Consider the following 14,475-nt stretch of genomic DNA (forward strand, 5'->3'; position numbering starts at 1 on the left):
TAGCTTTAACAGAATATGAAGTTTTAAAAAAAGATTTCAGAATCATATATATTTTTATTATCGGCTAAAAAGAGGAGCCTCTTGCCTATAGCTTTGAAATATGCTTATCCTTGGTTATGTCAACACAACTATCAGAACATTTGCTGCCACCATTTAACTCAAGAACTTAACATCATTAACTTAATCTATTGTTACGAAATTTCCCGGGGTTCGTTTGGATAGTGGATGTTATATAGTGTGAAGAACGCTCAAGACACACAGGACAGCACAAAGACGACAACTATATACAGCACAGAAGACGATTATCTTCAGCCGAGACGTGCAGCAACAACAGCATACACAGCAGCATATAACAAGACTCTACTGCAGACAGTAGCGCATAGCTTAGTTCAGCACTAGCTTCAATCCGTCGCTGCTCCGCTTAACTCTGGAAGGCCAGTTCTTTACCATCGATTCCGACTACTCTCTTCACTGTCGCTTCCGATTAATACTGGTTCACGACCACCCGGCAGCTGCAGCTGCTTTCTTTTATAGGTCTCAGGAGGCGGGGCTAGAAGCCTCTCAACCAAGCAGGAACGTTCGAGGCGTAACTCGGTTTCTACTGGACGGATCGGGAAAATTCTCGATGTTTCGGGTATAATCTATTTTGGCGCCAAAGTCGCCAAATTCGTCGCCAAGTCGCCAAATGATAGCCAAGTTTGTCGCCAAGCTCTGGGACCTCCTATGGAACCAACTATGCTGGGAAGCCGCATCAAGGATTCGTAACACTATTATATAACCAGATTATCTGTTTTATTATAATTAAGAGATAAAGGATCATCTAATAAGAAATAAACTATGAGCCACCGGTATAAATATTATTAACGGTGAACGGAAATATGACAAAAAGGTGATTACAAACGCTATATGCGATAGAATTACATTGCAGCATACGACTGAAAATACCAGTGGAATGAACTGAAGCATAAAAGAAGCTAAGATTGAGAGAAAACTCTGCAGCGGTACTTTGTTCTTATCCAGTATTGGGCATAAACTCAGTATTTCAGCAATTAATCCATGTACTTACTATTTGCAATTAATCATAGTTTACAATGGTGCGTTTGGATTAGCGAACCTCTTCTGAAATATTACTATCCTCTGCAAGGGCATTAAATAATCTTGGCCTATTTGCCATTTCAGATATTCAAAAGCTTTTTACGAGTGCTCCATATACCGAAAGAAACTGAAATTAAATGGCAAATAGCGCTCCTAAGGGATCCAGGTGGTGTTTCTGGCTTTTCCGTAGAATCTCGGCTTATTTTTATATTGCCGACTCCTCGACAGTTTATGCAACACATTTTATATCACCTTGTTTGACAATTACTTTGAGATGCAATGGGATTATGTTTAAGATTATTTCACATGAGGCAATAACTCTCCTCGTAGCATTGATCGTAAGATCAGCTTGAATAGTTTCTAACAGTAACGCAACATTAAAATGAATTTTATAGACATTCCTGCAATCAATCATTTTAGAATAAGCAGTTTTTAAATGAAAAAGGTGATGATATTAGTATATCAACCAGATGCCAGCGATTATTCACTAATCATGCCATGCTTATGGAACACCAGAGATTTAATTCCAAATAAAATCGCTGCAATTAACCATGTTAATCTATGGATAATGCTCGCCAAGCGGCAAACGGTTTAGTCTAAAGTTCGACAACTGCATACGATTTAACCTAAAGTTCGCCAATGGCTCACGGTTAATACACAAGTACCAAGGTATTATTAGAGGGTAGTCATATCACTGACTCTCCGACCCGCTCGAAGGTACACGGATAACAAAAACTGAATGACCGGACCACCGCAACAGCAACACTGGCGAGAACTGTGGGTGAGTCCTATGGACCATCACCGGCCACGGTACAACCCTTCCCGAAGGAAGTACGTCCCGTCATTGTGTACCCTCCAGGGTGGCGAGATCCAACCACCATACCGGAAGCATCTCATCCTCATTTCGAGGTGCCCCTCAGGGGTTATTAGAAGGTATCTCAAAAGATCATTGATAAACTTTAAAGATATATCTGGCATCCGGAAAAACGAGATTTTTAAGATAAATTATAAAATTTGGAACGCAAAGACAATAAAAGGAGATTTTATTCTCGCATTAAGTAAAAATAATCGATACGTCAAATAAAATGTATAATAGAGGCTTAATGAAGAGCAAATTCATAGTCGCACATAGTAATAATTGCATCATTAATGGCAATGCTAGTGGTATACAAAATTATAAGTACAATGACAAATAAGAAGGAGTAGTAATAACAAACTTTTGGAGTAATTAAAGTAAATGCTTGAAAGATTTAGCATCCGAGACTATACTCTATTCATATGCTGCTATCCCTGCAAATCGGTTGTTGTACTATTTTAATTTCCAAACCTATATTGCATACTGTATCCAACTATCGTTTTATTTTATTTTATTTAATAACATGTTTCATTATATTAACGACCCGCTTTGAAGTAGAGCACAAATTATTTTGGGACGTGGCCAGATAACAAGGATGATACTTGATCTGTTACTTGATCTCCTCTTCAACTTCAACACTACACCAATATTACAGAATTAGGCTTATGAAATCAGATTTAACTTTAACTAGGTCCCCATGCATAGCGAATCTTTCAATGGAATTGGGTTTGGAACTTAAAATTTCTAATTCGATATCTTACTATTATGCCACCGTAGCCTAATGATATGGTACGGTTCGGGAACTTCTGTAAAGTACGCTCTCTGGATCTGCTATGCTTAGTTTCAAAAATAACTTATTTCTGTATAAATGCGTAGGTGTTTGAAGTTTTCAAAAAAACTTTCTGATCACCTTGTACATCAAAAGACTTCAAACGTCTACGTGTCACTTCTTTTACAGGAACTCTGCAAATTCGTTACATTTTGGCTCTGATGGGCTTTTGGTGCTTCTTCGTACTAAGTGCTCTGAGACTGAATATTAGTATTGGAATAGTGGCCATGGTGAATTGGACGGCGATTAAGAGTGAACTTCCCCAAGAAGTTCGGAAAGAAGAATGCAAATATGATTATGGAGCAGTGAGACGACAACAGGAAGTATGCAGTAACTGGATTGTAGCATTTATTTTAAACTGATAACGAAACTCAAAATTAACCTTTTGTCCATAACAATTATAATAGCCACAGGGATAACTAACTACACGATCAAATTTTACTATTGAACCACCTTAGGTAAAGTCAAGTCCTTCCTATCTGAAAAAGCAATTTGTAAGACAAATATAACTATACCAAATATAACTAATTGAGATAGAAATATTAATTTTCAAAACTATCACTTTCAGAACCATAAAAATCGTTTTTCTTTTCTTCTAAAGGTCATTAATGGTAATTTTCAATAAATGTATGATGTGGCATTGTTAGAAACTTGTGGTAAATAGCATATTAGCTAGTTAACAGCTCTTCTACCCGAACAATTGTTTTGGTATAATGGTTTAGTTACTGGACTGCAAACCACAAGGTCCCAAGTTCTATCCTAGCACATCACATACCGCTAAAATTGGTGACCCGGACGTGATCCTTCAACCTTCACACAGCTGTTGTGGCGCCATCTACCCGCAACCAAAGTCGTCAGATTCACCTGACGCTGCAAACCAAAGTCGTCAGATTCACTTGACGCAGCAACCCAAAAGCCGTCAGACTCACTTGGCGCATCAGCAACCACAAAACGCTCGCCATAACGCTTGGCGCTACTCAAAACTGGGTACAGGCCCATTAAGACAACAGCTAAAATACATCACAACTCAACATCCATATCGTTCGTCTCACCTCCGACTCACTGGAGGGAGAGTTCGTGGTGAATAGCATATAAGCCAGTTAACAGCTCCTCTACCCGAACAATTGTTCTGGTATAATGGTTTAGTTACTAGACTGCAAATCACAAGGTCCCAGGTTCTATCCTAGCACATCATACTTTGGCGCGCTTTCTTCGAGAGAATTAGAACGATCACTACAAACTCTTTGGCTGCATCCATTTTGTACAACAATATACTGAATGGTGACTAAATATTCAGTTAATTTTGATTGACATTATGTTGGAACTTTTTAAGCACTTCAATTAATGTACTATCTGACTATATTTTTTAAAAATTTAACCAAAGTTAATAAATAAGCTTCCATTTCCTGACTCTGCCCTTTAAATAATCTTTCGAAGTATGTATATTATCCTTGAAAATCACAGATAGCCTCGCTTAAACATTACTCAGTGGTATGGATAAATGATCTAAGTCGATAAATCTGCCTTTTAATATCGCAGTAAATTTGACAGATAGAAACTAGAAAGTTTTTATTCTTATGAATGGATGGTTGTAAGATGAACATTGTGCTCACTGATACTTTTTCATTGTGGGTGTTGTAATTTTTTTTTTTTTGTAATTTTTTTTATTGTACTACTCTACCGAAGTCGGAAAAAATTACATGCACATGCATACCTTATTGGAAGTATATTTCTAATTTCAATGTAAGGAAATAAACACTTATACCATTGTTTTTGGAGGTGTGGTGGTAACTTCATAAGCCAGATAACAACTCCCGGACACGAGTGCACACTTTTGTCTAGTGGCTTTGTTACGCGGCTACGAATCTTAACGTTGCAAGTTCGAACCTCAAACTTGCACAGAGGCATCCTGAATGTTTCAAGTATATGGATTATATAAATATTTATGAAATCTTATTTTCATATATATATATATATATAATGATCTGCCTTGAATCTTAATTTTGTCTCTGATTATTTTTTTTATTATTATTAACTGCTTCTTCATGTAATTTGATTCATTTTCATGGAGATAAAAATTGAATGTGATGAAACAATTATGCTTCTACTATTCTTTGCCTAAACTCAATTGAACAAATTAGCAAACGAGTCTATATCTAAAAATTTTTTTTATTTTATCTTCAGATGGGATATTTATTATAAATCCGTTAACTCATATCAGATAAGAAATATGCGCCATTGTTTCGTTTTAGGTTTCTTTCTATCAATTGTTTGTCGCTATTAGATACATTCACAATATTACTGCAACTACTATCTCCTCAGCTACTTTCAGATTATTTCGTACATTGATATTTTACATAGATATCTATAATTATTTGTAATTTTTTTAATAGCATGTTGAATGTTTTACATGATTTTATTTAATTCGACTTGTTTCATTTTTGTAAACATACTCTCAATTCAATTCCTTTAACTCAATTCCTGATGGAATAGAGCTATGAAATTCTTACAGTTGTATACTTCGATGATACACAATATACATTTTAAATATTTTCAGAACTTAATTATTAATTAATCGATTAAATTAGTTAAATTTTGATTCCAAATGAGTGAGGCCACCAAAAGTTAAATTTATGAGAAAAAAAAATGTATATCAAGATCCCATAATATTTGTAATAAAGGGTTAAAAAGTAAAAAATAATTTTTAGAAATGCTTTTTTTTTTCAATAAAAAGTGTGTTCTCAACAGTTGTTTTTATGAAGGACTAAAATCAATATGACTCTTTTTTGGTTTAAATTATAAAATTTTCATAAAATCAAACGCAAAATATGAAAGAAACGTCGAATGAGCAATTTATAAGAAAAATAAAATATGCTTACTTAGAAAAAAATTATATTATTTCAAAAAGGAAGTAGAATTAATCTTACATAAATATATCATTAATAAACTTTAATTGTATCATTTTAAATATTTCAAGAACTGATTTTTTTTTTTTTTCAATTCGAACATTAAATAATAGACGATCATGTCATTTGGCTTTCGAGGTGCATTGATTTGGATTTTCTACACTAAATACTAGAGAAACTTTTAAAAGGGCATTAAAAGTTTTATTTTATTTATTTAAATTGATTTGTTTCATCTTTATAAAGGCGATATTTTTAATTTTTTTTTTTTCATTTAGTGAGGCTACGCTACAGCTTTCAAATTTTGTAGACTTACGAGTTTAAGATGGCACTGCACTATTTTAATATTTTCCAAGTTTAATTATCAATTAATATAAATTTTAATTAATTTTTTTAACTAATAAAGGTGGCGCCATCTAGTAATAATTTGAGAAAAAATTTAACATTTTATCTTAATCGATGAATTATAAATTATTCCCTTAATTGTCGGTTCCGTGCCTAATATGGACAATGAATTATCTCTTCACAAATTTACAAAATTTTATTAATTCTTTCAAGGACACTACAATTCGTCCATATCTGATCTATGAACACGTCAAGTTTTCTATGAATTTTTAACTCAATTAATTTGATGACACATTCTCCAAATAAAAAATGTCACCAAATTAGATTTTTTTAAAAATCAATCAAGAGATTAATATCAAGAAAATTAAGTAATAATTAAAACTAAAAAATCTACTTTTTAGTTTACTAATAAAAATGCATTTTTATAATTTTAATCTGACTTGTTTAAATTCAGCTCTTTTCTTCTTAGGATGGACCTTTCCTATGGGACCCAGATATACAAGGTCACATTCTTAGCAGTTATTTCTACGGTCTAGCCGCTACTCAGCTCTTGGGAGGACGCGTGTCCGAACTGGTCAGTGCTAAATATGTTCTTTTGATTGGTACACTACTCGCCGCCGTCGCCAACACCCTCATCCCTGTTGTCGCCAATGCATTTTTGAGTGGATATCCAGTCATGGCTCTTCAAATCTTCAAAGGATTCGGCCAGGTTAGGAATATATTGGGAGTATTATTATTATTCATTCACAGAGTATATATAATATCATATTATTATATTATATACTATATCTTGTGTTAATTATGATCACTTTTATGCAATTCAAATATTTTGAAATGGGAATATAGAATGCATCAATAAAAAGAACATGACTTGAACTTTACTTTCTCAGATATAAAGGGAGCTAAGAAGTATTATAATCGAAACAGAAAGTGTTATAATCATTCAAAAAATTCGAACTCGAAATTTTCGAGCATCTCCGAGTTTGAGACCTTTCTAAATCCGAAAAAAACTCGTTTTTGGAATTATTTCTATACGTTTGTGAACTTAATAACTCAAAAACGCTTTGAGCTAAATGGATGGAATTTGGTATACATGGTCTCTACTCCAAATTTGCAGATTTCTAGTTTTTGAACGAAATCCATTCTGTTCGTCAGGCTATCTGAATGAGCTAGCACGGTAATTACAAAACAACAAGAGCTAGATGGTTAAAATTTGGTGCACAGATTTAACATCTGAAGTATAGACATGTTCCAAATTTGTAACCAAATTCGCCAAGGAGTTAGCCGTCTGTCGTTCGGTACTTTTATATTAAAAACGCAATGAGTTAAATAAAATAATTTGGTATGTAATTTTGTGTTTACAATTATTATTTCATGTCAAACTTTGGTGTCTATCGATTAGGGAAAAAAGGCATCCGAAATACATATTCGATTTTCTGGTAATTACATTGTCGTAATTAGGGTTGCGTGTATTTGTTGTGACTCCAATTATTACAAAGTTTTATAAAAATAACTTTATTTACAATTTAACTAAAGAAATTAAACATTTGATTTTTACTATGAATTTCGCCGAGGCAGTGCGCGAGAGCGTTCCGAAGAGAAAGAAAGAGAATAGCTTTTTAGAAGCATACCCGGATGATGAGCGGCGCTTCTATTACTTCACACACAGCCTCGACGGAGCCTGTAGTTTACAGATATCTGATATGATTTATGATCGATATATATATGATTCATAATAGGTATATATGATTTATGTTAGGTATTCACTACAACTTATTAACCACGCGCAGCGATTAATCGCCGAAGATTGCGTTTAATAGGGTTTTTCGTAATTATTGTTTTCCAGTGACATGCTCTCAGTGACAGCTCAAGGCACACCTCTCAATCCGGGACTCTAAAAATAAAAATCTGAACACTCATGCTGTTCAGGTTGACAATTTTATGCGGATGGAAGAAAATTTCGGGGTTTTGACTTCCATTGGTTTCTTTGGTCACTTGAATTTCCTATTAATATAATGTTAAAAATCATTTATGATTCCATTTTATTTTTATAAATTCAAAATTAGGACACTTGCAGGAAAAAACGGTTTTTATTTCTGAACTCTTACTCTTTTAGTTAAATCTGTCTATATCTTGTGCCCTTAGTGAAGATAACTAATTAATTTTTCAAATGTTTTAATTCACTCAAGAACTATTGAATGAATATATCAGTATCATGTAATACCTTCACACCTCCCAAAAAGCCATAAAAAACTTCTCATTCCATTTTCAAACTTTGAACACTCTTCTCTGTTCATTTCGAATTTTTATTGTACTATAGTGGTATAGTTTGTTTATTAAAATTGCATAAATTATTCATTCACTCATTTACTGATATCAGTATTTATATATTTAAAAAAATGAGTAAAAGTAAAGAACTAGTCTTCAACCTCAAGCAGTTGTCCAATTTTGCCAATTTTTGACTCATATGAAGGTTTTAAACATCTAAATACATTATCATTGTTCTCCTATTCATTCATCATTCTTTAATTTTGAAAAAAAAAAAATGAAAAAAAAAAAAAAAAACTTTTACTGTTCAATCTCCATGAAAAAACAATCCTGAAGATATAATTTTCGATTTAAAACCATTATATAGTGATTTCGTCCATTTTTTCTTACTCGCATTCGAAGTATAGAGGGACTATAGTAATCTTTAAGAAAGTCGAACTTGAAATTTTGACAAATCACCACGTTTCAGACTTTCCTCAGTATGAAAAACAATTTTTTGGGATCGTGTTTGTCTATCTGTGGGCATGACAATTCTAAAACGCTTAAAATAAGAAGAGGAAATTTGGCATATAGTCTTTACATCTGATCTGTAGATTTCTATCAAATTTTAAACGAAATCCGTTCAGAAAAGGTTTGTCGGTTCGAATTTAAGTAAACATTATAACTGCAAGATGAGTTAGTTAGTTAGTTACATTAACGTCCCGTTTTAAGCAACACTAGGGCTATTTTGGGACGGACCTCGTAATTTTGAACCGCGGTCAGATGACGTGGACGACACCTGAGCTGGCACCCCCCTCTCCACACCACGCCACACCAGCGGGAGGACGTTTGGCCTTGACGGATTTAACGTGCAACAGACCTCCTTACACGACGGTCCTTCGGTGGCATCGGGTCTCGAACCTGAAACCTTACAGCTCCAGAGCCGAGACCTTACCACCAGCCACCGCGGCCCGAAAACTGCAAGATGAAGAGAGCGAAATGGATAAAATCTGGTACATTGTAGATATCTATCAAATTTGGAATCAAATCCATTAAAGGGTTGCCCCTGTACTGTCCTGTATTCCAGAAAATGTAAACGCAATGGCTTAAATATATAAAATTTAATATGTCATTTTGTGACTAGTTTTTTTTTTCAGTTTAATGTCAAATTTTGATTTCAATTCAGTTGAAAAAACATGTCTAAAACACAAATTCGATTTTAGGATACTATTAACCTCAAGCCACGGATGAATAGCCAAAAAATCGTCAAGGATAGATTCAGTAAAAACGACAAATTCACGTCAAAGATAAATATTTCGCGACTGTTTTCACCAATGCCATACAAGGCATTCGTGGCCTTACCCCAGTTCGAGCCTTTTTACGGTGGGAGGAGGATAACACCTTTATTAGGGAGTATGCGAGAAAGTTTTGAGGAGACCAGCCCCATTGATTATTTCATACGAAAGCTTATGATCTTATGACACATTATCAATGATCTCCTATTCATTACCATTCACTTCTATTTATAAGAAATATCGCTAATAAAAATTTGACAAACCCTCCAGCATCAACAACTTATTTCACTTATTATTTCACTATTTGCAAGCAAAACTAATCAACCAGAAGGCATTGTATTTAATATGCAAATTTAGTTTAAATTTGTACTTAATTTTAATTTAATTTTTTATGATTGGATGTAGTTCATCAGATTTGTTTGATATGACTATATTAAAAATTAACTCTTTTAATATGGTAGTCGAACAGCTGGTCGACAATTATAGTTTTAGTTTATAGCTGGTTTTTAAAATTATTTTTTAAAAAATTGTCTCTTTTATGTACTGAAATTTATTGTTTGCATATTAATTATTTACTACCAACCGAAAATTTGTCAATCACTCCTGCATAGCGTCATTTCATGATATTCTGAACAAAGAAATTTTTGGCATCAAGTAATAATGGGTACAAATGGTAGTGTATTCAATAGTCTGACACTTGTTCTTATTAATTGTGTACATGAATCTTCTTAATGGTGTCAAGATCCATGACATCGTACAGCCATTAAAAGTGCATTTTATTTTTTAAATGCTGTTTTTCAGGGTACTGTAATTTTATTTTCTTATTCTTCGTGTGAATTGTGAAGATAAAAAACATTTTTTTTTTCTGTGGCTTTCAGCAATGTAAGAAAAAGGTCCTCCAATTAAATATTTGTTGACAGAATAAAAATTGTTTAAATATCATTTCAACAATGAAATGTATTGCTAAAAATTATGCAAAAAAATTTCAAAATTATGCACAAAAAAAAATTACTCAACAATAGTCTAATCGTTTCTGTGTAATATTGTAAAAACGATAGCATAAAAACATAAAAATGTAACAGTTTGTAATCAATTAAAATGCTAATTAATTTAAAAAAATGGCATAGAAGTGCACATTCTAACCCTGCAACGTTTATTGCTGCTAGAGTTGGTGATTCTAGCTCAAACAGTTGTCCTTAAGGGGTGGGGGGTGGGAATGCAATGCTAGAAAAGAAACATTAAACTTTATAGCACTTTATTTATTTATTATCACTTTAAAAACGGATTAATCAGTAACCCGGCTGTAATGTATAAAACAATATGACGCTCAAAAATACTTTTTGAGAGATCACGAACATGCAACTAATGTATAAGACATTAATCGAAATTAAACAGTTGTCCTTAAAGCACCAAAAGATTGGCATATAGATACACAATCTCTTTTATTATTAGTATTAAATATAAAAATTGAATCTGTACTAACCAGCTTTAAATATAAAAAATGGTCATGTTTTTTTCCTTACTATATTAGCAGTTTTGCATAACCCATTTTTTTATTAGAATTTTTTGATAAATCCAACTTCCAATTCGGTCTTGTTAGCATTGAATTGGCTAAATGAGTCAATGCAAAGAGTTATATTTCTGAATCCCAAGAGATTCTTGCCTCTATTAAAGGGGAAAAATCTTTTAGCTCTGTTTTGTGATTAAAAAAGAATCAGTGTGGGGCTTGCCAAATGTGTTCAGATTATATATAGCTGTCTTTCAAGACCATATCGTCAATGTTTATCAAAGTGGGATGTATCAGAAACCACACACAATGAAGCATGAGAAATTGCAAAGCAGCAGCTGGATCACTAACGATATACGACATTTTATAACAACCACATGCAACAATTTGAGAAACGTTAGTTGTAAGGAATTCCTGTTATTTTTTTTATGTATCTAGCCAGAATATTTTCCGAAATTTCAAAATTATCATTTCGAAAGACAAATATACGAGATAAATTCTTGATATCTTCAAGAGCAGATGTTTAAGCTCAAAAATATGTGTGCAAATCAAAGATTTTCGATTTCTTCTTCAATGATATAATCGGATTTTTTGAAACTTTCGTCGCAAAATTGTCAGCTATTAACTGCTCTCACGTTTCTGACATCCTCGTGAAAGGCACGTGCGGCAAATAATTATAATAATGGATAAAGGACATTAGCCTGTCGTGCCCATTAAAAAAAGACATTATCCTTTCCCACGTTATTAACTTTTTGCAGCAAGCGTAAAGCGTATTCTGTAAGATCCACACACTTCCGAAAAACACATTTTTCACTTTTGACGTGGCTATCTATAACACCGATTATAAAGCCACGTGAGTTACTTATTTATATTCCGTTGTCGTGCAAGCATCATGATGGCTTAATGGAACGATTTTTAACCTGTAGAGCGCGAAATGTCACTGAGAAAAGTGCTGAAACTGATTGTTTCTGATACTGCAAAAAGACTATATGGATTGGTCTCCCCACAATTTTCTGGCATTATCTCTAATAAAGGTGTTATGCCAGATAACGCCTGGCATGTCATTGGTGTACAATAATTACGATATATTAACTTTTGGCATGAATTAAGAATTTTTACTGAATCTATCGTGCCATCCTTGGCGAGTTATTTAGCGATTAATTCCTGCCATGTGGGTAATAGTCTACGAAAATCTACGTTTTAGACTCGTTTTTCTCAATCGACTGAAACAAAAATTTGACAAAGAAAGGAAATTGTAATCACAAGATCCCATACAAAATTTGATGTATTTAACCCTTTCTAGGGCCGTGGGAAGTATGCTTCCCACCAAATTTATCAATCTTTGTATGAAATTATGTAGGTTGGCATAAGTTCTGACAATTTTTTTTGGAAAGACAGAAACTTAGATGCTTCAGTTCTTTATCTGAGACAAAATGATGTGTCTTGATTTGTTACTTAATTATTAATTAACCAAATTAATTAATCAAATTAAATTTATCTAATAAGCTAAAGGAATCCCTTTTCTTATTCTAATTTCAAGCCTAAAAATATTTTAACATAACATGACTAGAAAAAAATGGCCCTTTAAAGGGTTAAGTTGTTGCCTCTTTGAGTTATCACGTTTAAACGTTTCTTAAAATACAGACCTAGAGACGGTCAACCATTGTTGAATTCGGCTTAAATTTCAAACTGCTAAGTATCTACACTACAGAAGTTAAATCTGTGTAGCGAATTTCATTTATCTAGCTCTTTTCTTTTTGTAGTTATTGTGTTAATTTATATTCAAACAGCCGGAAAGACAACTACCCTCTGAACAGATTTTATTCAAAATTTGATAAAAATTGGTGTAAAGATCATATACCAAATTTCCTCTGTCTAGCTGGAAGCATTTTCGAGTTATCTTTATCACAGACAAACAGGCATTTTCTAAAAATATGCTTTTCAAACTCAGAGTCTGAAACGTGTAGATTCGTCAAAATCTCGAGTTCGAATTCTTTTTACTATCACTATACTACATATACGAGAAAATAAAAAATGCCGTCATTAGGAACTTGTAAATATATATCAGATAAATCTTATTTTCATTCTAATAATTTGAAAATCCGATACTCATCCGCCACCTAAATTTGATATTCATATCTAATCAAAAATAATGATTTGTCTAATTTAAAAATCTATCCGTTTAAATTTCCAAAATACTGTTTTTATTTTGATTTCATGCTATTCTAACGGATAGTTAGAGAAGTTCGAACCAAATTTAACAAATGAAAAGAAAATTGTAAACGATAAAGTATGGTAAGTCAGCCATCTGACCCGCCACAAAGGCTCACAGATTTAAACCCTAAAACTGAATGACCGAACCGCCGAAACAGCACCACTGTTGGGAACTGTGGTTGAATCCTAAGGGCCATCACCGGCCATGGTACAACCCTCCCCGAAAGAAGTACGTCCCGTCATTGATGGGAGGAGTCAGATCCCCCACCTATGGTGGTTGGATCCAACCACCATACCGGAAGCATCTCTTCCTCATTTCGAGGTGCCCCCCCCCCGGGGGTTGATAAAGCATGGTAATAATTTCACTGTTTTAATGTAGATTTCTTGGTTTTGAATGGTTATAATTTTTTTCCGTATACGAAATATACGAAATGAAAGTACGACAATCGTTTAAAAAAAATCCAGACACAAAATTTTAACGAATCTTTACATTTTAGACCTCACAGAATCCAATCCCCCCCCCCCTTTTTTGTTTGGAATTATGTTAGTCTATAAATATGATGCTTTGTAGAAATTACATTTACTCTTATCTTCTCTTTTGGATACAAGATGGCGATGTCTGATGAGGCCATCCCATAATGCATTGCGAGTGTAATAAGAAATGTGATGACGCTGTTCCGTTAAGCTGCGTCCATGAATGTCTTGTCTTGTCTTTGTGTTCGTTTAGAGTGTGAATGTGATTATTAAAAGAAATGTTTGTATAAAAATATTCCTCCTGTTGCTTCCTGCACGGATCATAATAATCTGAATTCCACCACAACTTCAAAATTGCTTCTGGATAGATAGATAAAATTTTGTACATGGTCTTTAACCTAAATTTGTAGATTTAGATCAAATTTTGAACCAAATCCATCTGTACTTTTGCATGCACAATAACTTGAAAACGCAATGACTTAAATACCACAGGACCTTGATTTAAGGAATTCATCGGAACCGAAAATTTTATTCGTTAGTTAAATCGTGGATTATTCTTAATATAGGGGGCAGAAACGAGAAATTAAAAAAAATGCGCACTTACTTCCTGAAATAGTTCTAATAAGCTACTACACAAATATACACTTTTCCACTGTTTCTTGACAGATGACGAGAAAAAATTCTTTTTCGAGTTTATGAAGAGAAGAAAA

The 14,475-nt window shown here is 33.4% G+C and overlaps 1 protein-coding gene across 1 annotated transcript in view; it reads left to right on the top strand.

Annotated features, from left to right (window-relative positions):
- LOC129985017 (putative inorganic phosphate cotransporter) overlaps window positions 1–14,475 on the top strand; it is a 33,461-nt gene that overhangs the window by 4,965 nt on the left and 14,021 nt on the right. The window contains exons 3-4 of the mRNA XM_056094946.1: window positions 2,910–3,103; window positions 6,498–6,737. Coding sequence (XP_055950921.1) covers window positions 2,910–3,103; window positions 6,498–6,737 — 434 coding nt within the window. The remainder of the gene's footprint in view (window positions 1–2,909; window positions 3,104–6,497; window positions 6,738–14,475) is intronic.

This window comes from Argiope bruennichi, chromosome 9, assembly GCF_947563725.1.
Source record: "Argiope bruennichi chromosome 9, qqArgBrue1.1, whole genome shotgun sequence".
In the NCBI taxonomy this organism is placed as follows: Eukaryota; Metazoa; Arthropoda; class Arachnida; order Araneae; family Araneidae; genus Argiope; species Argiope bruennichi.